Raw genomic sequence first — 27,413 nt, forward strand, 5'->3', positions numbered from 1 at the left:
AACTTGGTTTATATTGGAAGTTAGCAGAGTTGAAATGAATTTGCACCAAATTTTATTAGAATTTGCACCAAGTTTTATTAAAATATACACCAAATCTAATGCAAAATCTTTTCTTACTCCCTTGGATTAAACCGATCAAAAGGATCGGGATAACCATACATTGCTAATAATGTGATAATATGATGACACTCTTAAAAAAAGTTTATACAAAAAAGGAAGCTTACAGGTTAAAACTTGAGAAGTGACAAAATCACACATCACAACTTGTGCCACATCTGCCATTAAACAAGTTTGATGATGGTATAACCGGCACATTTAACTCAAGTCCATAAAAGGGTCACACGGGTCATCAACCAAGCACCACATGCCACAACTAACGACTTATGAGGTGTCATGAGCCATCAAACGAAGAGCACCACGTCCATGGTCTCTATGTTCAAAAGTTACCTTTTTGACTTTGATGATTTGAATACATGTTCCTTGTAGTGTTTGAGCTCCACTATGCTATCCTTGATGTCATCTATGGCTAGAGGCTTCTTCTCCTTTCGAGGTGCCTTCTTATCTATAAGCCAAAAGAAACAAAATACAAGACTACGACAAATCAAACAAAGAATGAGTAGCTTATGAATGTGAAAAACGGGTCAATTTGAATATGAGAATTACAGGCCAAACAGGTTTATTTGAGCATAATATGTCAAACGAGTCAATTGAGTTATAAAAGAAAAACAGGCTAATATTACTTAATACACTAATTTTTTAATGTTACCTTTTGTCTTGTAGGAATTGGTGGTGTCCCAAGAAAATTTGGTGTACAAATTACCTAAGAACATTATATTATTCTCATCGGGTACTTCTATTATATCTTGTCAAGGTTTTGGGCCTGTCTCCATTTATATCGACCAAAAAATGAAAATGAAATATGCTAGAACTTATATGCATGCTCTTTAATAATAAAATGGCTTGGGCTGCATTTAACAGAATCCCAAGATAAGAAAGTGTTTACCATATCGTGCCAACAAAACTGTTTTATGATGAACCCAGGGATTAAAATGCAGACTTTGTTAATAAGAGTAGAGTATTATAGATTATAAGCTATGATCAAAAGTTTACATAGTAATTTAGATATTACCTTCAGGGAACCAACGGCAACATAAAGCCATGATACTGCTGACATCAACGAGAACGTGAGAGAAAAGACAAGCCAATCTGGGCATGTATTTCTGTACACAAATAACCATATGGTAGGTATAAAAAATTTAAGAAAAAAATGTAAGGCTAATTTCTAATGTGTTATGTAAATTTGTAAAAAGATTATATAGAAGATGGAAACAAACTGAATAACTTTAGCATTTTCTTTGTGATAGGCAAATAAGAAAGCGGTCTCAAAAGAGCTTCATAATTAACTGGATAAAATTATCTAAGACATATATATTGCATGGTAGAGAGATAAGAGTGCCTAGAACCAAATATATCATAAGTTCCTGATGGCTACAGAGGTGGCAAAATGGGCAGATCGGTGGGTTGAGTAACGGGTAGATCTGGTTGCATCGCCTACTCGCCTAGAGACATTTGTTGTTGGCTTTTAACTAAAGGATAGGTACTGACTATATCACCAGAAACATGCTACTGTAAGACTAATCTAATTTCTGAATAAGGTGAAGTAGAAAGTTGTAAGCTTTATAAATACACTATGGGCAACTATCATTTCGCTTGACCTGTTTCCTTGTTAACCATCTTTCAGTTGGCCTATTTAACCCCAAACTAGACATAAGACATGGTCCAAACTGGGCCATTCATAAGTAAATTGGTCAAATACACAACCTCCGCTAACCACAATTGGGTCCTCTCTTGAAAGCTTCCCACCATTCACAAATTTATTCATAGTAACTAGTGGGTATCTATTTATAAACTTACTTTCAAACGGCCTCAGCATATGTATAATGACAAAATACTTAAACTTGACACATATTTGGTCTATGGTGACTGGTATCCGCATGCTATTCACATATTTATCATGCCAAAATACTTAAACTTGATTATTTACCAGGTGACCAACTTTTCTGTACCTGCAAGAACATTAAGTCAACATAAACTGAATTTCCTGCAAGCAACGGAGTATATCCAATGACATGTCTCTTCACAAAATCTATAACCTAAACCATAACAAAAAAAAGAACACATTGTAAATCTAAAAAGAAAAAACAACAAAAATAATATGTAAAATGAAACAGTTTTGTAATGTTAAAATTTAGGCTCAAGACTTTAAAGCATGATAAGAAATTAAGAATAAAAGGAAACTTGATCATCTGCTATATTACCTGTTCTTCAGCTTCTTGTTCACTAATTGCACTTTGTCTCACCTTCTTGGTCATACCTGTTAGAAATGGAGGTTGACCACGAGAATACATATTACATACACTAATTATATATATCCTCCCAACATAATAATTATTAATAAATTAACAGAAAGAAATGCACGAGGTAGATGCAACTCACCACCTGCGTGCTGATCTTGGCACCATTCTCCCACTTTATCAAGAGATTCTTTTGTTTGATGAATGAACAAATCGGGACCCTGGGCAAAACAGTAGTTTTAGTTCTTGTAACACTAACAAGTTGTCTGCTACAATCAAGAATACACAATACACAACCGGAAACATAATCAATAAGTGTAAAAGCTACCAAGGCTGTTCACTTCAGGTGGTAGAATGGCTGAATGGGTGTGTCGACACGTTGTGTAACAGGTTAATTTTTGTTCTGGTTGGGCTGACGTTGACGGTTGACCCACAACACTTTTTGCTCATTACTTCATATAGAATCATTGTGTGTACAAAATATATATTATTTTAATAATAAATCAATTTCTTTAATAAAATAATTTACAGGGTTTTAGGCCTAAATTTATGACTTTAAACCCGATTGATCCATTTGACCCGTTTTCTTTTTAGCTATTCTAATAACAAGTTTGTCACTGTACAGATAAAACATAACTTGGTTAGTTGGTTTAACACATATATAAGTCAAGGAGTCGTACTCCACATTAACTTATGACATTTATCGAAAACAAGCATAAATTTCCACAATACCTCAACCAGTTCTCTCAACTTTCCATCTGTAACCATGCAAGCAATCTCCAAGATTCTATCTACTTCAACATTCAAGCCTGCAAATTCGTTATAAATGCTTTTAAACTTGTTTCCAATCCCCCCATCAATTATACAGCTTCAAATAAACCAGAAAAATGTGAACTTTAAGTAAACGGTCACCCGTCGTTTCTAATTTGATCCACACAAGAGGCAACTTGTAGGGTTCTTTTATGCTTTGACGACTGCCTTTATCCTTTCTATTCCTGGTCATATCCTCAAGACTATAATAATTCTTCTCCCTGAAATTCCAAATATAGGTTCTTTAAAATCTTCTTAAGTCCATCAAAATATGGTTTCTTCTCAATTCTCAAGTCCCAAGATTACTTCAAAAAATCTTGAAACAACCATCTTAAATAAGTTTAATTACTAGACATTAAGCATGATTTACAGCTTCAACAGATACATCATACATCTAATACTAAATTTACAACCAACGGGGTGAAACCCAGTGGTACTGCCATTATGTGACTACATGGGCCCACGATATGCACTGGGTGCCAAGACGTTACATGGGACCAGAGGGTTCCCGGGAATGATAAATCCTCCTAAAAGAATACCCTAAAAACTCTCCTAACTATTAGATGAAGACATGTGTAAAAATGAGCGAGCAAGATTAGGAAAGAAGTGGATACCACACGTAATTTTTAGGCTAATCTTTAGAAGGATAAATCATTTTTCCTTTTTTAATACTACATTTAGATTCACCGCATTAATTATGTATGTTTCCTAAACAACTGCTCCAACTATTTGTAACAAAATTCAAAGTAGAGAACATATCCAAAGAAATCATCTTTTTCGATATTATTATTACTGCTACAAACATTCAAATTTTAGCAGTGATATATTTGTAATTACATCATAGAAGAAGAATACCTGCAGAAATTATTTTGGGTGGGGATGTTAAGAGACTTCCCACCGAGGATTTCTTGCCCAATTTGTTGTCAGAAGTATGACTAAATGGGTTTTAGCTTATTTTGTAGTAAAAGCTAATTTTTAACATGTGAGCTTACGATAATTTTTTGTAACTGCAAAATAAGCCGATAAAGGAAAAGCGTCCTTTCGCGGGTTTTGAGCTCCAATACCTCGACGGTGTATGGGGAGTTTAGTTGTAGGTAAACCTTACCCTGTCTCCAAACTTTGCATGGAATGAGGATTGAACCCATGACCTCTGTCTCCAGAGACCAGGGTGTTTACCACTGATTCAACCATACTGTTTTTTCTTTATAAAGGGCTGAGAAAAAAATGAGACTATGGGCCTTTTCTTTTTAATTTGTTTTTTTTAGAAGGTGAATTTCGCTGAAAATTTCGTGTCGTGATTCGGCAGCAGGAGGTCTAACATACGTTGTCTAAACCGGGTCCGTGGTAGAGAGCTCCATCGAAGTAGAAATGTCTATTTCAAATAACCGATAGGGTAAACCTCTTACTAAGGCACAACGATTAACAAGGGTTAAACCCTGCCCCCTTAAACTTGAACCTGGATATACCCAAATCAACCTCTCAAAAGGACTTGATTCATATGTCTTCCCCAAGGATTAAACACAAAACCTCATGCAAGAGGGATGATCTTTAATTTGTTAGCTGGGATCGTCCTGACTTTTCGAGGCATAACTTCAACAATGGGATCCGCTCGACAAGACTGAAACTTTCGCTTGCACCACTAGAGTCGTTTCGACACTTTTAGTTGTCGAGTTAAATGACCATGTTTGTATGTATTAATTAAAATAAAAATAATTGACGGATCTTTTTGTTTATTAAGGCAAAAAGAAATATGAAATTTGACTAAATAATTAAATTCTTAATTATCAAGTTTATTAAATAATAAAAAAAAAATATAAGAGAGTTGTCTACTTTTAGAGTATTGTTTAACATTTTATATTTTAATCTACATACTATAACATTTTTATTTTTAAATACTCTATGAATAATAACAAATACCTTTTTATATACTTGTATGTTAGACAATCTAAAATTGATGGTCGTCGAAGCCTACTTCCAGCCACAATTATAGAGCTCACAAATCGTAATGTTTAACATGTTTTAAACATTGCGATTAGCACAAATATCAAACATAAAAATTGACTAATTTAAGCGTGCCAATTATATGTATACGTATAAAATAAGTAAAATGATAAACCTTAAAATAATAAGAATAATTATTTTAAAGAAAGTTATAAAATTGCTTTTGTTTTGCTTAATCATGTTTATCGTATCTAAAGAGGTACCTAATTTACCAGCTCACCTTTTAACGCATTAACCAAATAACATTTACGAAAATTATATATAAAATTATATATACTATGTTAGACAATCTAAAATCGGTGGTCGTCGATGCCTACCGCCGGCCACAGTTATAGAGCTCACAAATTGTAATGTATGTTATAAACAACGCGATTAGCACAAATATCAAACATAAAAATCGACTAATTTAAGCGTGACAATTATATGTATATGTATAAAATAAGTAAAATGATAAACCTTTAAATAATAAGAATAATTATTTTAAGAAAGTATAAAATTGCATTTTTTTTCTTAATCATGTTTATCGTGTCTAAACGAGTACCTAATTTACCAGCTCACCTTTTAATGCATTAACCGAATTACGTTTACGAAAATTATATATACTATAATTTAAATTCATTAGGAAAATCAATCGCATTACATATACTTCTAGTAATATATAAGTCAAACTTAAATAACCAACTAATCTTGAAAACGTAATGTATAAAGTACATTATACTAAAGGTTATGCCTTTTTAATTGATTTTATAATGTTATTATTTATGTTTACCAAAAACAATAGTTGTGTGTAAACTTGTTGGTCTAATATATAAACAAGAAAATAAATGAAACAACAATGCAAAAAACTAATCAAAGCTTCTAGGTAATTATTTTAGGGAAATGACATTTGTACTATTTCTTTTCATTGATATACCACAACTGTGTATTACTATCTTATATAATCATCCATGCAATATATACGTTGTGGTACATTTAAAAAAAATGATGGTATGAACTATGAATATCAGTTTTCATTATTTTATAGTATAAGTATATTTACATATATATAAAGTAATTAGTACCTGTGCGAGTCGTAAAAACCAATTTAAGCTTGTTAGCCATCAAGTAAACTAAACCATCTTAGGACTACGTATATATTTTGCCTTTTAGGAAACATCAAGCTAATTTAAGTGTCAAAAAGATTTTTTAGTATCTAAGTTTTTACTTTCACTAACTACTCCAACGACATTGATAATTCAGCGCAATTCTCTAGTATATAATGTTTGTGCAACGTATGATTTCGTGGCCGGTGGACGGGGCTTTACATCGTGCTAATGTGTCCAAAATGGAGCGTAGGTTAATGAGTTATTGGATCTCAAACTCGCTTGTTTGGTAATAATTTGATTATATAATTTATTTTTTGTCCCACATCGATCCTGTACATAAATAGGAATGTGTATGTAAGGCCATAAATTGTGTTTTAACCTCAAATCATATGGTTAACAATAGAGGATTAGTCTTTTGATTCACATGAACATAAACTAAGGTATTAGATGGTTGATTTCAAACCCTCTCATAATAATCGTTAGATATAGGGATGAGCAAAAATCTCAAAAAAATCGAAACCGAACCGGTACCGGTAACGTTATTCGGTACCGATGGTATTCGGTATCGGTATTGAGTTTTAGGGTAAAACGGTTTCGGGATTAACCTGTACGGTACCGGTTCGGTACCGAGTAAAATCCCGTTTAAGTTTTTCTAACTTTTTTTTGTCACTATTATGTTTCATTTTATGGCTAGATATGAAATTACTTTCTATTTCATCCTTTTTTTTTAACTTTTTATATGTCACTGTTATGTTTTATATTTAGCTAAAATGTTAACATTACTAGTTGTCATCTTATACAAGATGAAATAAACATCTTACGGATAATATATATACAAGTTCAATACTTGAAATTATTCTAACAAATAATATTAGAAGTGAAAAATGCTTTGTTTTGTAAAATTGCAGATATTATATCGTATTGTAAAGTGGTCACTTGGTGCATTTGATAATGAAATTTTCATGAGGTATTGCTGCAATAAAACTATACAAAGACAATCTGTTAAAACTCTAGTACGTTAATGACTATTTTAAAATATTTAATGAATTTGCAAAACATAATGAAGTAACTGAACACCTCTTATTCATGCTACTGTTGAATTGACTAATACATAAAACTAAGCTTCAAAATTTGCAATTTGAACAACAAAACTTATCGACTCAAAACTATAATCGGTACTAATCGTTATAATCCAGAAATTTCCTATACCGGTACCGGTACCAAACCGGTATAGAAAATCGGTTCAGTATTCGGTTCTTGGTTTTGGGTATTTTCGGTTTCGGGAAATTTCGGTATCGGTACGGTTCGGTACGGTATTGGTACCGAGCTCATCCCTAGTTAGATATATCATACATGAGGTAATCAAGTTTCATGATGTTCATGTCACTTTGAAAATATACTTTTAATCCGGTATATGAAACGTTTATTGTGAATCAAATATACTTTTTTGGGCAATCAAAGTAAACATAAGTTTAGTGAAAAACTACTCTTTCGTATCATATCCTTACTAATTTGCAAAACTAGGAATTCGATATCCAATTCGGTTTACCAATATCAAACTATTAACTCCTTGTGGGAAGTCCCCTCATTTGTGGAACCGAAACATAAACCGAGGTTTTGGTATTGATACAAACACTGATAGGTTTTTGTTTATTTCGATATATTTTACTTGTATAACTTGTACCAACACTCTTATGTATTTTGCTCTCTAGGCTATAGCTACCCGCTAGATTTTTTTTATCAATAAAGTATGAAAGTAGAATGTTAAAAAAAATAAAAAAATATATAATTTAATGTTCAAAATAAAATATATATAAAGAGAAATGCTATGTATACAAACTAAATACAAACATCTTTTATTATACTAAAGCACAGTTGTTCTAATAACTTATCGACCAATCACAGTTCTCAATTTCTTAATGTTGACTTTTTTTTTAAACTTTTGACTTTAATTTACACTTTTTTGTTTTCCATCACAAATTTATACTTTTTACCCAATAGTTTTAATTTAATAAATAAATAATAATAACTTATATATATTCAATAAAATAATAGCTAATATTTATCCAATAAAATAATAGCTAATATATATCCAATAATATGTTCTATCATATATATAAAATATTAAAAGTAATTATATAAAAATAAATTAAATTTATTGTAAATATATTAAGATTTTAGTTTTAATTGTACAATTTTACTTTTAATATATATTAAAAGACATTTGAATTAATGACTTATTAACCAATTATATAGCTCTATTTTATCAAATTGACTCTTGTTGATTTTATCATTTAGTTTTTACATAATTTTATTTAATTAATAAAAAACGAATAACTAAAATAATTATTTTTACAATGTTATTAAAACTTGTTTCTATCTATAAAGTCCGGTTTTCACACACGAACAATTGTACATTGCAGTATCTCGAGTTAAGTCAAAAAGGGGCTTTAAGGTGCTAATATATGACAAAGATGACAAGACAAAAAACACTACAACAAATTTCGTCTATAAATAAGTCTTTCAAATGATTAAGAAGGGTATATACTTCCAATATTATTTTATTACATTAATTTTCTTTCTATAAACTTAACATTTTTGGCATTTGAATTGAACACTCAGTATATACTTATATCTTCAACTTTCACTTTATAAACTTTTATGAGTTACATGTATTAATATCTAATATTAATAATGTCGTAAGTCTCGTGTCCAATGTTGGACACGGGTCTAAAATCTAGTAACTATACTATATTATAAAGCAAATCTACTTTTCAACTTTTCAATATTCAACAATGTACATCATATCAATATTTATAACCTACACTATACTCGCCGCCATCACCACCACCAATCGCCACCGCCGCTACCACTGCTACCGCTTTTGTTGTCATTATACTACCGCATTACGCGCACATATAATCACCACCACCATAGCTGTCAACACCACCACGTCCACCGATGCATCGCGTGGATACTTTGCCTCGTTTTTACAAAATGATGTGGCAAATTTGATGGACCAATTAAATGTTTAGTTAAGTTTTTTCGTAATCGGTTTGTAAATTTAGCATTCCTCATAAATAAATAAACAGATGAGCCGACCTTGAGCCGAGCCCAGCTAGTTACTCCACCTTTCACCTCACAAAACCAGCTCTCCCAGGGTTTTGCAAAAAAGGGCCGCCTTTCACCCCCCACACATCACAGCGGCTGCTCTCGTCATCACCTTAACACACACACACACACACATTCTCTTGTTTAACTCCTGACTTACACACATCATCTCATCTTTAAACTGTATCAATCTATCCACAATATCTATATCTATATAACTTTCATTTATTTTTATTTTTTTTAACATTGTACAAAACATAATATTATAGAATAGAATGGCAACTTTTGTTCAACCTACAAATTCACCGGCGGCGGCGGCGGAAAGTAAGAAGCCGGAAAAAGTAGATTACTTGGATTTACCTTGTCCTATTCCTTATGAAGAAATTCACCGTGAAGCCATGAGTAATTACCACTTCTTTCTTTTCTCCTTATATATACTATTATTATATATATACATGTATTGTTTATAATCTGTTATCTTGTGATATTTTTTTAATATTTTAGTAATTATGTGATGATGTGAACTTGTTATAATTTATTTATTTGTTTATATTTATTGTTAAACCTTAGCTAACTAATTTTACTTTTTTTTTTTTATCGTTTATTTTATATTTTGTTTATGAATGTGAGTAGTGGAACTAGTAAAGTTTGTTAATTTATGGAAGTTTTTGAAAACTAATTAGTTTTTAAAGAAAGAATTTTTGAAAGGTGAAGTAGATTCGAAGTTTGTATACGAGCAAGTTACTAACTTTAAGAGTGTTCAGGAAAAAAAAATGTATTGAAAGAGTGACAATTGATATCGTATTAAACCTTTAACCATGACATTGATCTTTATTAATTAAAAAAGGTAAAAAAAAGAAAAACGAAATCCCCACGCACACCCTTTTCTCTACACCAAGGCAAACGTGACTACACCACACCGGGATCCAAATGTGCTTTTTTGGTTCCACGCTGAAATAAGACATCTATGATGCTCTTATATAACATACATTTGAAAAGTTGAATTACGGTAATTGAAAGTGTTTGTTGATTAAAAGCGTAAAGTCGTATAGAGCTACAGATGATATAATGTGATATGCCTTTTCAAGAGTTAAAGATAAAAGAGATGACTAGGCGTGTCGTTTAGCATGTAGTCTAGTTGGTTATTCAGATCGGGGCATTTAGATCAGAGTTCCATTTTCAGCAAAGCCAATGAGGAATATGAATTATTAGAATAGTTCTTTAGTGAGTCTGGATTAGTTGGTTAGACCACTATTTTAACGAGTCATTACTCAGTAGGTGACCTAGATATACTTTTTATCCTATGGGCTGGTGTGGGCGGGCGTAAACAGGTTGGGTTTTTTGAGATTTGAGCTATTTGGAGATGATCAGCGATTCAGTGTGTTGTGTCATATGTTGTGTGATCGATATTTGATAATGACCAATTATGTCAAGTTGAGGTGTAAGAACGTAATTTTTATCTTACCTTATGTGTTAATTATAATTCCAATATTGAACACACTTGGTCGTACGCAGTGTCCTTAAAGCCTGAACATTTTGAGGGCATGCGTTTTGATTTTACCAAGGTGCTCAATCAAAGGTTCTCCCTAAGTCACAGGTACGCTACAGCTTAAAGCTTGTTTTTTGAGTTGATTAAAGTTAATATATTTCTTTGGTTTGACGAGTGTTTCTTTCTTAACTTACCAGTATTGCTATGGGACCTATGGAAGTTCCCTCTCAATCTGCTGAAACATTTAAAATACCTACTGCAAACTATGAGTTTGGCGCTAACTTTATTGACCCAAAGGTAAGATTTTTAACATTAACTACACCTGCTATAAGTTATTCTTGTATATAGAGCTATCAAGTTCACTTTTATCGCTGAATTTTTTTTTGTAAGTTGATGCTTTTTGGAAGAATCTTGACCGATGGGCGGCTAAGTGCTCGAGTCAAATGTGACTTGTCTGAGAATCTTACTATGAAAGCTAATGCTCAGGTAGAGTAATCCAATATGCGATCTGTAGTTTTCATAATGTTTAATTGTAGAAGTGTTTTATTAATCCAGTTTTCTATTGTTGCCAGCTTACAAATGAGCCTCACATGTCACATGGAATGTTCAACTTCGATTATAAGGTAACTCATCCATCTTATTTGGTCTTCTATGGAGATGTATGCTTTTACCTTCAGTTTGAAAGATATGTGCTCCATTATACATATTCTGGATTGCAACATTCTGCTAAATGCGAGTGTAAAGTGTCATTTGTTATTTTCTGATGCAATTGTTTAACTTCATACAATCGATCATTATTATTAGAGTTGTCACTTGGGGGATTGTTTGTTTGTTTTCTTTTTTTTTACTCTAGAGGGTGAAATAAAGATCTGCCAGAAAGGAAATGGGTAAAATGGGTCAAACTCTAAACTTGCATAAAGTATACTTTTATTGCATAAAGGCCTGCAAATAGTTTAATTTTTTTTTTTTTTTTGAGTGTTATTGAACTTACTAGTTACTAACGGGTTCTGGCGTTGGCTTACTTACGAGCTTAACAACGTATTGTACAGTGGTAAAGCCATTAAGGTCTTTGAAATGTTTGGATGGACCTTTTTGAAAGCTTAAAAAGTTTTATCTTCTTGATATGCTAAACGCACAGAAATGGGGTTTTTTGACAACTCAATAACACCCCCGATAAGTTTTAATTAATATTGAAGTTTTTGACACAAGCGTTCTTGATCAAGCAACCCCTCCTGCCTCAACCTATACCTGTATTGCCATCTCTAATTTTTCTCTGTTCAGGGTACTGATTACAGGGGTCAAATGCAATTAGGAAATGGTGGGTTGGTCGGAGCTAGTTATATTCAGGTAAAATATCTGGCAGAAATGGAAACTGCTAACTCTTGCCTTTGCAGAAATCTACGTAGTGATTTCTGATGTGTGATATTTTGGTTGCAGAGTGTGACTCCTCACCTATCACTAGGCGGGGAAGTATTCTGGGCTGGTCAACATAGGAAATCGGGTCTTGGCTACGCTGCACGATACAGCACAGATAAAATGGTAATTTTTCTCTGTTGAATGCGTTTACGTTTCATACTTTCAGGCACACTGATATTTAAATGTAATTTTTACATGCAGGTTACCTCGGGACAAATCGCTAGTACTGGAATGGTGGCTCTTAGCTATGTTCAGAAAGTGTCTGAAAAGGCAAGCCCCTTAAACTTCTTCATATTATGGCGGCAATTGCATATAATCATATATCTCTCTCAAATATGCAAAGCTGCATATATAATCAAAACATGCTTTGTGAGCATTGTGCATATGCATCAGAAACCTGTGATCTGAGTATATATGCAATTTTTAATGTTTTGAGGGGATATATGCATTTCCTCCCACTGTATTCTATCTATGATTCATCTCACACATAAGCTTACTGTACTATTATTATTATCTTTTGCGTCATAGGTTTCCCTTGCGACAGATTTGATGTACAATTACATGTCAAGAGATGTTACTGCTAGTTGTGGCTATGATTATGTACTTCGTCAGGTATTTCAGCCAAGTCCTCACTAATTTTGTGCATTTTTTTAGTTCTATTTTTATGCCACATATATTGAGCTGAAGTAGGTCTGTGTAACAGTATTTCACCGCCTCAAGGGTATTGCAGTTTTAGTATCACTATGTTGATAATTTTCATACTTAATCTTTTATGCTGAATATGACATATTCATGTACTTTAGTTTTAGCCCTAAGATCTCTTTATAAACGTCAAGTGCATATATGTGCTTCCGTGTATTATATATGCTTCACACCTAGGGAAGCAACATACCAACTGATTTTGTTGTAGGCCGTGTAAGATTTTATTTATTTATTTATTTATTTTGTATCAAATGGAATTTTAAAAAATTAGCCAAAGAGAGAACATGTTAAATGGCTCAAACAGGTTGAACGTCAACCAAAGGTTGAGACCTGTATTTTGGAAGCTATTTTTTGTCAGTGAATAAGCTGTTTTGCAAATGCCATTTCAAACACCTCCTTTTTGAGAAATTTCCCTCTGATCTCTTAGTTAGAAAATTCAGATTGTTCTTGTACTCAACAAGGTTAAGGAACTCGGGACTCGGGACTCGGAATGGCAAGGATGGGACTCAGGATTTTTTGAAAACTCGTGGGAGATATCGGATTGGGTTTTTAATATATAAAATTTTTATGAAATTACATGTAAAAAACTTCAAACTTAAACGTAATTGTTTAGAAACATTAACATTATACTTCAAAGTTGAAAGTTAAGTGTTGAAATCATAATAGTTAAACCAATTTAGGATTTATTTTCAAGTTTATTAAATATTAAAAAATAACCAAGAGTTGACCCGAGAATTGACTCTAGTCAGCCAGTTTTTAATCGAGTCGGCGGAGTATGACCAATGTTGACCCGAATCTTGACCCATTGACCGATTTTTCATCTGATACCGTTGAATCGAATCCTCAAGCACGTGATCCCCGAGATTCTGATTTCTCGGCTGACCCCGCCATTTTTTACAAACATGGTACTCGGACAGTTCCAGTTATATATTTACCACATTTTTTTTCATAAAAGATCATTTCAACTGTTTGCTGGTTGCCTGGTGAACCTAACTCAATACAAACCGATTCGACGCATACTTAAAAATATGATAATTTTAGCACATTTCAAGCCTGACCCTATCCCATGTATCCATCTTAGCTATAGGGCTTTTTTTACTGTTTTTTTCCTGGCTTGAAAGAATAATCACAAGTTGGGCCTTTAACTACCTGGTTTAATTTGATTGAAACAGCCCATCATTTCATATTAGGGTTTGTGCAAGAAAGGTTATGAAAGCGATTTTACTTTGTAACTGTATTGCAGTGTCACGTATTAGTTATTAACTAGTAATATACATCAACCAACCAATGTTGTTGTATCAACCTGATATGGCCTGTTTACATATTTACAGTGTCGTCTTAGAGGGAAGATCGACTCAAATGGCTGTGCGTCTGCTTTTCTTGAAGAAAGGTTGAATATGGGTCTAAATTTCTTAGTGTCAGCCGAGGTAAGTAGTTTTTTTGCCCAGATTTTGCATCTGTATGGGAATTAGCACATACACATGAGGCACTGCATTCTGTTGGTGTCTTTGTTACTCCCCTGCATGGTTATAAATAATATACCGACTTAAGAAGGTTGATAACAATTCAATGCATTATATTTTAATGATGACAATCAACATATGGTTTAAGCACTAAAGGTTGCAAATCTTTTTTGAATATCCTGAATAAAGAGTTTTCATTTTTTCTCATAGGACTTGTGAACGACGTAGATTAATTTTTAGCTTCCCCATCAATGAATATGTTTAGCTTGGATACAATTGTACCAACTTTTAATACTTTGCCATATATGGTATGGGTTTTAGATATGAAACTTGATTCAGTACATACAGCGTAGCACAACTTTAGCCTAAGTTTTATTGGAAATAGTTACAGTGGTGGACTGGTGGTTAGGATAACGGTTTCATGACCGTCCGAGAGCTTATCTGATTATCATCAACCTTTTTTAGATCTGCTATATATTTCACTAGACATTGAATTCTTGTGACAATTGTAAATGTAGATCTTGTTACACTGTGTCAGTGTCAGTGTTCTGTCCTCGATTATAATAGGATCATATCAATACTATTATTGTAACAACCAAAATAATGCATGTCAAAAATTGAATTTGAAAAATACCAGTTTCAATTCTCCAAAATTAGATACGGTTTCGTGGACAACTGTGGTATTATATAATTTTTGTGAAGGTGCTACCAGACTCTTAATCTTCAAATTGTAACACTTTGTTTTGGGTTATGTTATTCAGATAGACCACCGAAAGAAAGACTACAAGTTTGGATTTGGGTTGACAGTTGGAGAATAGATCAAAACATGATCCAATGTGCGAAATCTAGGATTTAATTATTTTTGAGTGACACAGTTGGTCATACCAGGTATGATTTTTTTATGATGATGGACAAAGATGAAAGAGTCAGTTTTGTACTTGTTTTTGAGCAACATTATTTGTGATGGCAATTCCAGCTGCATAGACGGTTTAGATTATAATGCATAGTTGTCAAATTTGCAGCTTGGACATGTAACTCACTCGGGTCTTATGTTAAGCTGTAGAATATGCATAAGATAATGCAAATTGACAAACATTCTTTTGGCATAAGTTATGAACGCTTACAAACGGTCTCTACACCTTAACTTGCATATGCAACCAAGTGGAGGTTTTAAATCGGGCCAGTGCTCTCAAGGGTTGACGAGTCTTGCACTGGTATTACCTTCAGATATATTTTTATTCGCCTACGACCCGTTACGGGTCACCTGTACTCGGTGGAAGTAAGAGGTCTTTGACCCAATAGCCGCATATCTGCCTTTTCTTCTGTCTGGTTTGCTTTTCTTTAAAATGACCTCAACCTAACTTGTTAAAATTAAAATAGATAATTGCCTTCGTGAGCAATCGTTTTTTTCTATGATGTTTTGTATTTGACTATTTTTGAGGAAGACATGGACAGACTATTTGTTTAAGGGTTTTAATACATCACTTTAAAAGGCGTATCGAGTCACGAGTAAAAAATCGTATTTTCGAATCAAGTAATAAACTACAAGTCGACAACTATGGTTAGTAATATATACGATGTAACTAGTTGCATGCTAGGGTTCATGGTGTCTGCCATTGAGTTTTCTAGAAATTTCATTCATAAATGTAACATACTTATAAATTATAGATTCATTTTCTTTCAACATTTTTCAGACTTATCAACAATTGTTTCGATTCCATCACAATGTGTAAATTATAATATCTGTTTGCGATGAATATAAAAAGATAAATTGTTTTAAATAAAGTGTAATAAATGGACCTATATAAGGTTAACAAAAATTTTCTATTGAAAATATATTGGTATTAAACTTTTATATTCTAAAGACCTGAAATGCACGTACATATAATTAGTTGCATGATGAATTCTTTTTTATTGACTTGATTGCCCATTTAACTTTCAAATTGCATGTATCTAACTTTTTTTTTGTAGGACAAACCTAGAACTTAGCAAAACGTAAGAAAAAATCATCCACTGAGACAGGTAAGTGGCACAATTTGTTGGCCAGATGTTGGGCTAAAATAATTAGCGAACAAATATAACTATGGGCCCAATTCCAAAATACTCTGTATATGATATATTTATGTTTATTACTTTTATAAATGATGGGAGGAAATAGTGACAATGTTGAAAACCGGGCTGAAGCCCTTTAATACAATTAGCCTGTAGGTTATTTGCTAAATCGTAATACAGATCAAATACGAGTAAATAAATATCTTCCACCTGACAGTGTAATTTTATTGTTGTTATTAATTTTTAGATTTTTAACTTTTAGTACATACAAATTTGAAGGAAAAAAAATAAAAATCCAAAGCACAAATTTATGTAAAATTTGACAATCCAAAAAATACCGTGTTATGTTTACGGAAAAAACCTTAAAACTCTCAAGAAATAATCAAGGTAAAGCTGGACCCAGTTAGAAGTGGTCTTGGTCATTAGATGCATGGTTGTGGCTTCGGTAAAAATTGGGTTGATGTGTCGACTTTCCTCCCTTTTCCTATTTCGCGTTGAAGAAGGAATTCCTTGGATTCTGCGCTCTCTCAAAGGTTCACGAGTCTTGCACTAGTATTACCTTCCTAGTTGATTAAGAGGTCTTTGACCCGATAGCCGCATTTCTGCCTTTTCTTTTGTTTGGTTTGCTTTCTTTTAAACTATCTCAACATCACTTGTATTAAAAAATATATATAGTTGCCTTCGTGAGCAATCGTTGTCTTCTATGATTTTTTACTACTTCGTATTTGACTATTTGAGAAAGACACCGACAGACTATTTGTTTTAGGGTTTTAATACATCACTTTAAAAGTCGTGTCATAGTTATATGGTGACTATTTTTTGGTTAAAATCTATTACGACTATAACAAACACATTTGTATATGATTACAGTTGTGTTGAATGGACCGTATCGATATGGGTTCCTAAATTTCTCAAAGAAAGTATACTTAGTGATTAAACAAATAGGCCTAAAGAGGTGAATAAAATAAAAATATGAACTATTAAAGGCGACGATCTTAATAAAAAATCACATTGCTATGATGGAGACATTTGTGACTAGCAAACCAACCTTTCATTTTCCATCATTTTTGTTATGTCATCTTTTGAAAAGTATCCAAAAGCTATTTTAAGAGTATTATTTACATGTCAATGTCAATTAGTATATTTTTATATTTATTAAGATGTAGGTAAACCATATAGAGGATGATACGCAGGATTCTTTACTACTTTGTTAATGATACTTGTATATGTTAATTATAATATAGCACACCCAACACACAAATATTGCTAAAGTAACGTTTAAGTAAGAGATTGTAGGTTAGATCGCATATCCATGAAGAGGCTTTGTTTGTAACAAGATTAAAAATTCGTTAAATGACAAAAGAAAAAAAAATCTAATATGATATCAGAAAATAAAATTATATGGAGCACCTAGTTTGGGTATGTTTGGTAAAATTAGCTGGTAGCTATTAGCTGAAAGCTGGTAGCTATGGATGTAAGCTGATAGCTGTAGCTTTTTCGATATACTCTGGTGTTTGTCAGGATAACTGTAGCTTTAAAAAAATTATATAAAATGACTAAAATAGACATAAAAATATACTTGATACTAAACATATGTATAAATTTCAGCCGATTTTAAATTCTGTCCGTAATTTGTCACATTAGATTATGATATACGAGTACAAGTTTTATATCATATTTGAAAGAAAATGAATTATGAAACGGATAAATGTAAAATAATTTATCTTTTGATAGTTATATCTCATGTGTCACACTCTCCTTTAGCCATATCATTCTACGAAAAATTTTAATAAGAGGGTGCCCAATGGGGCTCGTCCCTCACTAGTCCGGCATGGAGGGACTAGTCTACACCATTGGATGGGACTAGTCCTCCACTCGTCCTTGGTGCTCATTCGGGTCACTAGTCCTTGCAGGGACGAATCCTTCTATGTTTTTTTTTTTTTTTAATTTTTTTTTAATTTTTTTAATGCCATATACAAAGAAGAAGACAAAAAATAAATTAGTGGGTGTATTTTGAGAGGATTAATCCATGAAGTGTTTTTTTGTTGATGTAGCGCTGACAGAGACTAGTTTTTGGGGGATAAGTCCTCACCATTGGATACCCTCTAATGGCACAAAATGTCTTTTTCCATTCACACCTAGAGATAAGTATACAAACCAAAAATCCATTTCCAACACTGTATTTTTTATGAATGGATAACTACTTGTTTTTCAATCAGGTTTTTTATTGAATATGAGTTTTTTTTATCAAAAGCTAAAAGCTTGAAGCTTCTAAAAGCTCTTAAAAGCTTGCTACCAAACATAACCAAAAAAATTCTTATGATTTGTGAACATGTGACTATGTGAGAGATTTAACTTGTACTACGAAAAAAAATGTTAAAATTATTTGAATATAGTAATAACTACAATATACATCAAAAGTTGAATTTACATTTTTATTTTGTGTCGGGTCGGGTCCTCGATGTTGAGGCTGTATGGTACAAGCCGTTACCAAGCACGCCTAGAAGTGGTCCCACACATAGCATGCCTCCTTCACCTGTCCATTTTATCACTCCCATTCAATTTTTTTTCAAAGAACGCCATCGGGGCACTGTTCCGGACGTTTCCGGGGCGTTTCAAGGGAGAAAATGTGAAATTGAAGGAAAAGAAACGTATTGCTCCGTTCAGCATGAGAAGATCAGACGTTTTTTATTAAGAATTTAAGATCATTATCCTATTTCACATCCTAGTGGTGGGGAAGGTTTTCCATGGCCCCCCATGGTTTCCTGCCTCTGGTGCGACGATGGTTCGATTCCCATTGGGAGCATGCTGGTCCGCTTTAGCCAGGATTCAGTTGCTATTGACCTATTGTTGGTCGGGGGTCACTTTAGCCGGTAAAAAAAAAAAACTTTATGCCTTTTTATTTTTTTATATTTGAGAGGGGCCTAGAGATATGTTCCAGGTGGATGATGACTCATCTTCCTAAATTTCTGTGTTTTCAAAATGGTCCCTACCTCTATAAATCTAAAATGCACCTTATCTGGTCCACTCTGTTCCATTTATTCTTTTATTTGTTTGTTGGTTTGTTTTAATCTTTTTTCATATGCATATACAATTTTTTTTAACGGCTATATATATACAATTTAATTTTACATGCAACATAAAAGGTTAAAATAAAAAATCTGATCATCATAATCTGTATTAATAGAATGTTCAAATTTTTTTTAAGATCATTCAGACAAAAAAAAGAAAAGAAAAGAAGAAATAACACTATGAAGATCATAACTATAACTAATCTACAATAGACATGATAATATTACTCAGAGTTAGTTTTCTAAATAAAAAAAAAAATGCATATATCTAAAATAAAAAAGTTGACACTTGTTTGTAAACGAAAAAATAATGTATTAGATAAGATATGTGTAGATAAGATACATGTTAACAAAGCCATGTTATATTTTTCTATAAAATACTTACTAATTAGATGGATAAACCATGGGCTGTCTGTCTGAAGTCTGAACAGATTCATTTAACTAAACTAAACTCCCTTTTAATTACTAGGAGAGAGTGTGGTCACCCCACTATCTTATTATTTCATCACTAGTTCACTCTCTGTGTCTGTTTTATTTCTTTCTGTGTGTGTAATATTTCTTCTTCAATAATAAGGTACATCACTTGATCATATATCTTCTTTATCAAGTATAGTACATGTACATGTTACTTTATTGTGATTTATGAATCTTTAAACTTCATTTTGTTATTACATCTTTTTGTATGCAGATGAAATGGAGTATGAACCAAGTTAAGATTTTTATTAACTTTATTAGTTGAAATATAGATTTTAAGAGAGCATAATGATAATGATTATGATGATAATGGATCTTTTTTGTTGTTGTTAGAACTAAAATATATTTGGATTCATTTGATTTGATTGAAGATGTTCAATATAGTATTTAAATATATAACAATACTCGCACACACACACACATATATAATTAGTATATATCAATAGTCTGTGTAAATATTCAACTTCTTTATAATGATGTTTTAGCTTAGTAATATAAAGTGATGTAAGTTCATGATAGTTGTTGAGGCTACTATGATATATATAGATTAATATGAGAACAGATTGAGTTTTAATTAGCTGCAGAGGAACTTAATTGTTTTTGGTCTTCTTGATGTGTATGTATCAGTGTTTAATGACACATGTTTTAGTAATGAATGTGGCCTAATTAGAAGTTATCGATGGCTATATATCGGAGGTTTCCTTTATCTTGTTGGATTATCAGATTCAATTTATTCGGTTGGGGTTGGTTCTTGTTTCTCGTGACACCAGTTGAGGTCCGGTCTGATTGACTGGGTTGTTTTAGTGTGAGTTGTAATTCCTAGCATCTATCCACTGCTTATTTGTTAATATAATTGAATTTCACAAAAAAAAGGATAGAATTTGTTAAATGATTATTTGGTTTGTTTATAAACATATATTAGTAGATTTATTAATCTACATATTGATGGGTATTAAAATGACTTATTTTTGGTTTTCTTTATACGAGTAGTTAGTATATGACATTGATAATTTGATATGATATTCATTTTAGCTAAAAGACTTGGATATTGTGATAGATACATAGAATATGCAAGGAGGAATCAGAGCATTCGTGTCAAATGGAAGCATTGTGAAGAATGCAGTTCTCCAACATGTTCGGTTGGTGAACCCCCTTCGACCACTAATGTTGTCACGCCATGAGTCAACTTCAGCTGCTCGTATTGAAGAACATGGTTTCGAAAGCACCAAAATTGCAGATGTATTGAATGCGAAGGGAAAGAGTGCTGATGGGTCGTGGCTCTGGTGTACCACTGATGATTCTGTGTATGATGCTGTCAAGTCGGTAATGCCACTCTATGTTTCATACGCTAGATGCTAACATACACCAATATTATCTACATGTAAATGGTTCATTGTCCGATATCATGACCAAATAAAAACATGTATTGCAGATGACGCAACACAATGTTGGTGCGTTGGTTGTGGTTAAACCTGGCGAGAAATCCTCCATTGCTGGAATTATCACAGAAAGAGGTTAAACATATTTTATCTTTCAATTATTAACAGAACTATTTAAGTTAAAGCTGTATTATGTGCATCTTGTTTTCGTTCACACCTTGATGTTAAACGGGCTATATATTCCAGATTATCTCAGGAAAATAATCGTTCAGGGGAGATCGTCCAAGTCAACTAAGGTCGGAGATATCATGACCGAAGAGGTATCATAATGGGGAAACTTCACACTCCATTATTACTGATTTCTGTATCTTGATAATTATAAAAAAAATGGAATCAATTTATGTTTTTGGTTGCAGAACAAACTTATCACGGTCACTCCAGATACTAAGGTTCTGAAAGCGATGCAGCTAATGACAGGTATATGGAATCTCGATTTGTCGTAGTACATCTTCAATACTTTCACTGGATGGATAATTGGTGGTTTGGGTAAGAGTTCAAATGGATCTGGTTCCGAACAAGTATTTGTTAGACTCATATGACCCGCTTCCTTTTTAGCTAACCATTTGACCCGTTGGAGATGAAAACATAATATGAATCCACCTCGTCATAAGTAAAGGGGTCAAAGTTAACGACTTTAGTTTATATTGATCCGCCAATTTGTCTTTGCAAACATGGCTGATAACACCAGTGTGTTTCGTTGTGTTTGGCAGATAACCGTATCAGACATATTCCTGTGATTGATGATAAGGGAATGCAGGGCATGGTTTCCATAGGAGATGTGGTTCGTGCGGTGGTGAGTGAGCACAGGGAAGAGCTTGACCGTCTGAATGCATACATACAAGGTGGCTATTAGAAATGGTTCACAACCATAAGCTATGGGTAACAGAACGGGGTATCTTCCATTTTAATAACAAAGTAGTCACCTTAGGAGTGTGTAAATATTATTATGGCTTTTCATGTTTCTTACATTGCTATTGAGGATGTTGTATCACCAGAGCGACTTGATAATAAAAAAACTTACAGATGCTTGAAGCATTCTATACTCCTTGTACATTTCAAATGGTTTTCTCCTTCTATGGCTGTGCTAAAGGCTTGAAAACATGAGGTTTGATAAGGTGGTTCGTGGTTCAAGGCAGTCAACTTGATCTAATCAAACAGCTCAAATTTAGAGGCTGTACTCAAGGATGTAAAACAAGTGGGTTGGACACGTTAAGTAACAGTTTAAAATGGGTTCTGGTCAAAAGGGTCATTTTTGATATGCCTCATGAATGTGTCGGGTTGAGTTCAGTTCATTCCCCAATATCTATTTTGGTAATAGTTAATGTATTGCATTTGGCTAGTAAGTAGCGTTTATGAGTTTATGGCAAATTTACATATCAAAAATTTGAGGGGATTTTGGGGAAGATTTGACTTGTTTCATTTACTATGAAATGAAGTACATACATGTATATATACATCAGCTAACTGTCTGTAACAAACTTGTAACAAACTAACTGTTATGCCCTGTTCTTTTTTTATGACAAACCCCATTAATACGGAGTATCATGATATGATGTGCTGCATCATTGCTTTGATCAAACCAATGCGACGCCTAAATAAGGAATGCAACACATTACATGTGAGAATTTTTAGTCTGATGCGATGAGTGAAGATGAGCTTCAGCAATTGTGAGAATCGGAATGAAATATCCAAACAAGCACGTGAACTGAGGTTTCCAATATAACAATTTCCCAGGAACTTCAATATTTGGTGAGTTTTTAAGCAGAGGTTTTTATGATCAACTTCAAGTGTAAAAGTTCACGTTTTTGCAACTACCAGTCACCATATTCAGTTTCAAATCCAAATCTATCCTAATTAAGAGCTGTGGCCCTGGGTGCTTGTCATGGGTGTAGTTTCAATATCTATAAGAAGTATGTGAACTTAAATTGTTATTACATTTCATAACTTAGTATTAGCAATTCCAAAAAGCTTAATGCAAACTTAGGAAATGTGTGAAGAATGGGTCGGCATAATGTTTCAAAAACTGCTAGAAACCCTTCTCAAGAAAGGAAATCGTATGAATGTTGCCACAAACAGTGGGCACACCCAAGCCTTTAAGCTCGACACCCTCCCCAAAATCATCGATGTCAAACTTGGGCCTTACAAACACCCCAGATCAGTGGGTTTTTCCACCAGACCCCTCTCAGATTTTTACTGTTTATTCCCTCGGAGCACTAATTCCCACTGCTAGTGCTGCCCACTCTGTGTCTTAAAATAGTGCTATCAAAGGCAAATATTCACACTTGGAGGGTTGGTTAATCTCGACCAGCTTGCTACTAGAATAAACTTGGACCATAGAAGTATCAATTGACATTAGACCAGATGGCCATTGACCATTGTGTAATGACGGCCTAGGGACTTCCTCACATCTTTTTTCGAATTGCACCTGCACAAGAAACCTGTGGACCACTGTCTTCGGTTGGTTTTGGGGGGGGGGGGGGGGGGGGGGATAATTCCTGTTATTGATTCTTCTAAAAACTTGCTCAATCCCAAACTTCCTCATCTTCATCCATTGAAAAAAAGGCTTCTAGGAGTAAGCTATTGTGTCATTAAGTAGCTAAACTGGTCAGATGACCCAATTCTTTCCATATTGTACAAAATACTGCAGCCTTGGATTCAGAAGTTCTTAAGGGGGATTTCAATTATCATTAGGCTTATAGCTTATTTGTGTGTAGCTTACTCATAAGATTTCGAGCTTGGCTCAAGCTCTCTAAATATGAAGGATACGAGCCCAGGCTTTATAAATTTAAGCAAGCTGAACTCAAGTTTAAAGTTGGCTAAATTCATTGACAGCCTTACTAATAAGTAAAACAAATCTTAAGGTATATACATATTACAATCTACAAAATGATGACATTAAATACTTGGCAAGCCACAATTGAGTGTTAACTAAAGGGGGTTAAGATGCAACTAACTAGCAAACCAGTTTTTCATTTAGGCATTTCATCAAACAATTTTTATTCAAATACGGATCCATATATTAAAAAAGAAACAGAAATACAATGCTAGTACATAAACACCGGAAAATCAACCTTTTTTGCCGGAAAACTTGTTCATCATATTCACTCTTATTCACTCTTCATCAACGTTATCATCGTCTTCCTGTTCATATTGTTGTTTCAGTTTATGCTTGTTGTTGAAAAGAAAAAGAAAAAAAAAGAAAAGGATTTTCATAAAATTGTAGACAACTTTCCTCTTAACTAATCAGAGAATAATTAAATCTATTACCTTTCTTCATGCAATTTTGCCACAACATCATTTATGGCATTAGCTCCATTCAGTGGTAATCTGCGCACATCTTCTCATTCTCGTCAATCCCCAACGAGCTGTATGCTTTTGAGATCGGGTGTTTCATGGATCCCGGGTCCCCATATCTTCATGCTTTCACAATCATTGATATAAACATCCACCAAAGATGGATATTTTATGCTACAATTCTCACTCCCACCTGAGTAGAAGCTTTTGAGTTCCAAATTCACAAGGGATATCAGAACAAGGGAAGGGAATACAATGATTTTAGCATTTGTTGCAGAAGAAGAAGAATGTCGTTGTTGTTCAACTATTTTTTCCCTTCCTCTACTGATTTCCTCTCCACCATTACCAACCCCATAAATCACTTCCTCTAAACCAAAACAACATATAATAACCAATTTCTTAAGATTGACAAGTTCTTGTGCTATACTCATTGTGAATAGTCTTTTTAACTTATGACATTCTTTGATACTAAGAGTGACTAGGTTAGTAAGACTTATATATTCATCTGGACATTTCCATAACATCTCCAACTTTTTTAATCTCCACAATTCAAGGTGTTTTAGTCTGTCGAGTCTTGGATTCGCTGATAATACTTGCTCGCTGAGGTGTGTCGTCAGCGAGTCCAGTGACTTTTTTCAGCGGGTTGTCTGCTGCCTAAATGTTTGTCATGGCGGGATGAATTCAAACCAGATGAAGACAAAAGTCACATGGTGGTTCGACCAACTGTAATTTACCTAGAATGGCAAAGGTACAGTTGGAACCAAAACAAGGGTTTCTCTCTCATACCCGTTTTGGTAAAAAAGACAAAGGCGCCTGGTTTCAAGTACATCGAGCCAATAGAATATCGACAACCACCATCGAGTCACTATCATTGTAAGGCTGTGTTGCCCTAATCCTCCTCTATAAAAGGCAACTTAGCCGCAACATATTGGTGTGTGTTAGTCACCTTGAAAAAGTGTGTGTCACTTTTATTGAAATTGTTCAAGTTTTTAGTGTGTCTAGACTTAGCAATTTACATTGTTCATTTGTATTCTAATAAGTCAAGTTTGTAATATCAACCATGTATTCATCGCTTAGTCAATGATACATATGATTATACTTGCATAGATTTGTTACATTTAAACTTGTTATTGCTATTGTTTTTTAGTTTCTTATTTACTTTCTTGTCTAGTTTAATTACAATACAAGTTGTGCAATCCATGGACTATCAAATGGTATCAGAGCCAGGTTCCTAAATCATTGGAACAAGATCTGTTTGCCTTTTTGTGTTTACATTAGTTTCTATTATTTTCTTTTCTTGAAAATCTTCTCTTCTCTAAATACAAGAACATGACTTCTGTACCTAGCCTTGTGAACACACGTGACTTTGGTTACGTTTCCACTCCTCCTAAATTCGAGCCCAAAGATTTTGGATCTTGGAAGGAGAGAATGCTTCTTCACATCGCTGGTGTGGAACCTTATTTAATGACTATATTAACTGAGGGTCCATATATACCCATGTATGTCCAAAGAACTCCAGGAGCCACACCTGATGCTCGTGAGATTGTGACTGACCTGGTAAAGCCAGAGGTCCAATGGACTGATGAAGAGCGTAAGCTGGTTAATCTTGATGCCAGGCTTAAAAATATGATTGTCGTCACTCTCTCTCCCTATTGACATCATGAAGCTCATCATCAAATATCCCTCTTCAAAAGAAGTATGTGATAGACTGGTCAGCACCTATGAAGGATCTGCTGACCTAATTAAAACAAAGAAAATTGATTTAAAACGTGCTTATGAAAATTTCTTCTCTCTTCCCGATGAAAGTCTCGAGGGCACCTATATTCGTTTTAAAGGGTTGCTCAATGACATGACAAATGTTGGCATCACTCATGATAACTTTGAAGTATGTCACAAATTCATCGATTTTCTTCCTCCTAAGTGGCAAAATTTGAGACAAATCCTTCGTACCACCAAGCAGATCCAAAATTTCGATCTTGAGGAACTGTTTGGCACTCTTCAATTTGAAGAGAAGTCTTTGGCTCAAAACATTCGAGCATCTGCTAAAGCTCGAAGACATGCTGGCCCTTCTACCTCCGCCAACACGTCTGCCTATTCTGTTTCTGACCCTCTTGCTCTTGTCTCTGCTGAGCCCATCAATCTCTATGATGGTACCAACACCTCAAATCTTCCTGCTCCTATTTAAACTCTTGTTGACGAGCTTGATGCTGATGAAAAACAAGAGATGTTTAGTGACTTTATGGGATTTGCCCTTCTTGCTGGAAAGAAATATTCCTGAAAAATGGAACAACCGTAAGTCGGTTGCTCCCTACAAGCCCCCTGTTGATAAATCACAGGAAGAAGTGCAGGGTATCTATTCCCACTCCAGCTGCTCCTAAAGCTAACCCTTCTAAGTCTGCTGATGAGTACAGAACAAATACTATCAGTTGAAGGCTAAGATGGCCGAAACCGAGGAGGCCAAAACTCCAGCCAAAGGGCTGGTTGCTGAAGAACATGATTGGGCTGACTCAGATGAGTCAGATAATGAAGATTATGTTGACACCGTGTGCCTGATGGCACTCGCTGATGGAGATGCACTGACAAAAGATCAAGTATCCTCGAGTCAGTTGGTGTCACTGTCAAAAAGGTACATTCTCTTCTCTCCTCTACTGA

At 33.8% G+C, this 27,413-nt stretch overlaps 4 protein-coding genes across 5 annotated transcripts; 2 read left to right on the forward strand and 2 right to left on the reverse strand.

The window, feature by feature from the left end:
- Nucleotides 1-29: 29 nt before the first annotated feature.
- On the reverse strand, nucleotides 30-4,124 carry LOC122607745 (oligoribonuclease-like). Of its 2 annotated transcripts, none has more exons than XM_043780775.1 (8): nucleotides 4,020-4,124; nucleotides 3,267-3,385; nucleotides 3,087-3,163; nucleotides 2,500-2,575; nucleotides 2,319-2,374; nucleotides 2,067-2,153; nucleotides 1,130-1,220; nucleotides 30-562 (listed from the first exon to the last, which is right to left on the reverse strand). In XM_043780775.1, the coding sequence occupies exons 2-8, from the start codon at nucleotides 3,355-3,357 to the stop codon at nucleotides 444-446; spliced, it is 597 nt and encodes a 198-aa protein (XP_043636710.1). In that variant the 5' UTR covers nucleotides 3,358-3,385; nucleotides 4,020-4,124; the 3' UTR covers nucleotides 30-443. The 2 variants fall into 2 exon arrangements, with proteins under 2 accessions (XP_043636710.1, XP_043636709.1); XM_043780774.1 differs by having other exon boundaries at nucleotides 2,497-2,575; nucleotides 4,020-4,122.
- Nucleotides 4,125-9,380: 5,256 nt separating this feature from the next.
- Nucleotides 9,381-15,537, forward strand: LOC122607506 (mitochondrial import receptor subunit TOM40-1-like). The gene is made up of 11 exons (XM_043780493.1): nucleotides 9,381-9,763; nucleotides 10,877-10,958; nucleotides 11,048-11,147; nucleotides 11,241-11,336; nucleotides 11,423-11,473; nucleotides 12,132-12,197; nucleotides 12,288-12,389; nucleotides 12,468-12,536; nucleotides 12,795-12,878; nucleotides 14,300-14,395; nucleotides 15,193-15,537. Exons 1-11 carry the CDS (start codon nucleotides 9,637-9,639, stop codon nucleotides 15,247-15,249), a joined length of 930 nt encoding a protein of 309 aa, XP_043636428.1. The 5' UTR covers nucleotides 9,381-9,636; the 3' UTR covers nucleotides 15,250-15,537.
- A 4,489-nt stretch (nucleotides 15,538-20,026) lies between these two features.
- LOC122607507 (CBS domain-containing protein CBSX3, mitochondrial-like) lies at nucleotides 20,027-22,502 on the forward strand. Its single transcript, XM_043780494.1, has 6 exons — nucleotides 20,027-20,128; nucleotides 21,086-21,351; nucleotides 21,461-21,542; nucleotides 21,654-21,727; nucleotides 21,824-21,884; nucleotides 22,178-22,502. Exons 2-6 carry the CDS (start codon nucleotides 21,097-21,099, stop codon nucleotides 22,318-22,320), a joined length of 615 nt encoding a protein of 204 aa, XP_043636429.1. The 5' UTR covers nucleotides 20,027-20,128; nucleotides 21,086-21,096; the 3' UTR covers nucleotides 22,321-22,502.
- Nucleotides 22,503-24,817: 2,315 nt separating this feature from the next.
- On the reverse strand, nucleotides 24,818-25,192 carry LOC122609325. Its single transcript, XM_043782376.1, has one exon. It carries the CDS (start codon nucleotides 25,190-25,192, stop codon nucleotides 24,818-24,820), a length of 375 nt encoding a protein of 124 aa, XP_043638311.1.
- Between the last annotated feature and the right edge of the window lie 2,221 nt (nucleotides 25,193-27,413).

This window comes from Erigeron canadensis, chromosome 7, assembly GCF_010389155.1.
Source record: "Erigeron canadensis isolate Cc75 chromosome 7, C_canadensis_v1, whole genome shotgun sequence".
NCBI lineage: Eukaryota > Viridiplantae > Streptophyta > Magnoliopsida > Asterales > Asteraceae > Erigeron > Erigeron canadensis.

What these genes read in the sequence shown, in the direction of transcription:
- LOC122607507 (XM_043780494.1), top strand. Translation starts at nt 21,097, where the DNA reads ATGCAAGGAGGAATCAGAGCATTCGTGTCAAATGGAAGCATTGTGAAG. An exon ending in TGGAATTATCACAGAAAGAG is followed by an intron (nt 21,543 to 21,653) that starts GTTAAACATATT and finishes TATATATTCCAG; the next exon opens with ATTATCTCAGGAAAATAATC. An exon ending in GAGATATCATGACCGAAGAG is followed by an intron (nt 21,728 to 21,823) that starts GTATCATAATGG and finishes TTTTGGTTGCAG; the next exon opens with AACAAACTTATCACGGTCAC.
- LOC122609325 (XM_043782376.1), bottom strand. Translation starts at nt 25,192, where the DNA reads ATGAGTATAGCACAAGAACTTGTCAATCTTAAGAAATTGGTTATTATA.
- LOC122607506 (XM_043780493.1), top strand. Translation starts at nt 9,637, where the DNA reads ATGGCAACTTTTGTTCAACCTACAAATTCACCGGCGGCGGCGGCGGAA. An exon ending in AATTCACCGTGAAGCCATGA is followed by an intron (nt 9,764 to 10,876) that starts GTAATTACCACT and finishes GGTCGTACGCAG; the next exon opens with TGTCCTTAAAGCCTGAACAT. An exon ending in TTCAGAAAGTGTCTGAAAAG is followed by an intron (nt 12,537 to 12,794) that starts GCAAGCCCCTTA and finishes TTTGCGTCATAG; the next exon opens with GTTTCCCTTGCGACAGATTT.
- LOC122607745 (XM_043780774.1), bottom strand. Translation starts at nt 3,357, where the DNA reads ATGACCAGGAATAGAAAGGATAAAGGCAGTCGTCAAAGCATAAAAGAA. An exon ending in CCAAGATCAGCACGCAGGTG is followed by an intron (nt 2,375 to 2,496) that starts GTGAGTTGCATC and finishes CATTTCTAACAG; the next exon opens with GTATGACCAAGAAGGTGAGA. An exon ending in TTGACTTAATGTTCTTGCAG is followed by an intron (nt 1,221 to 2,066) that starts GTACAGAAAAGT and finishes ATTTGTGTACAG; the next exon opens with AAATACATGCCCAGATTGGC.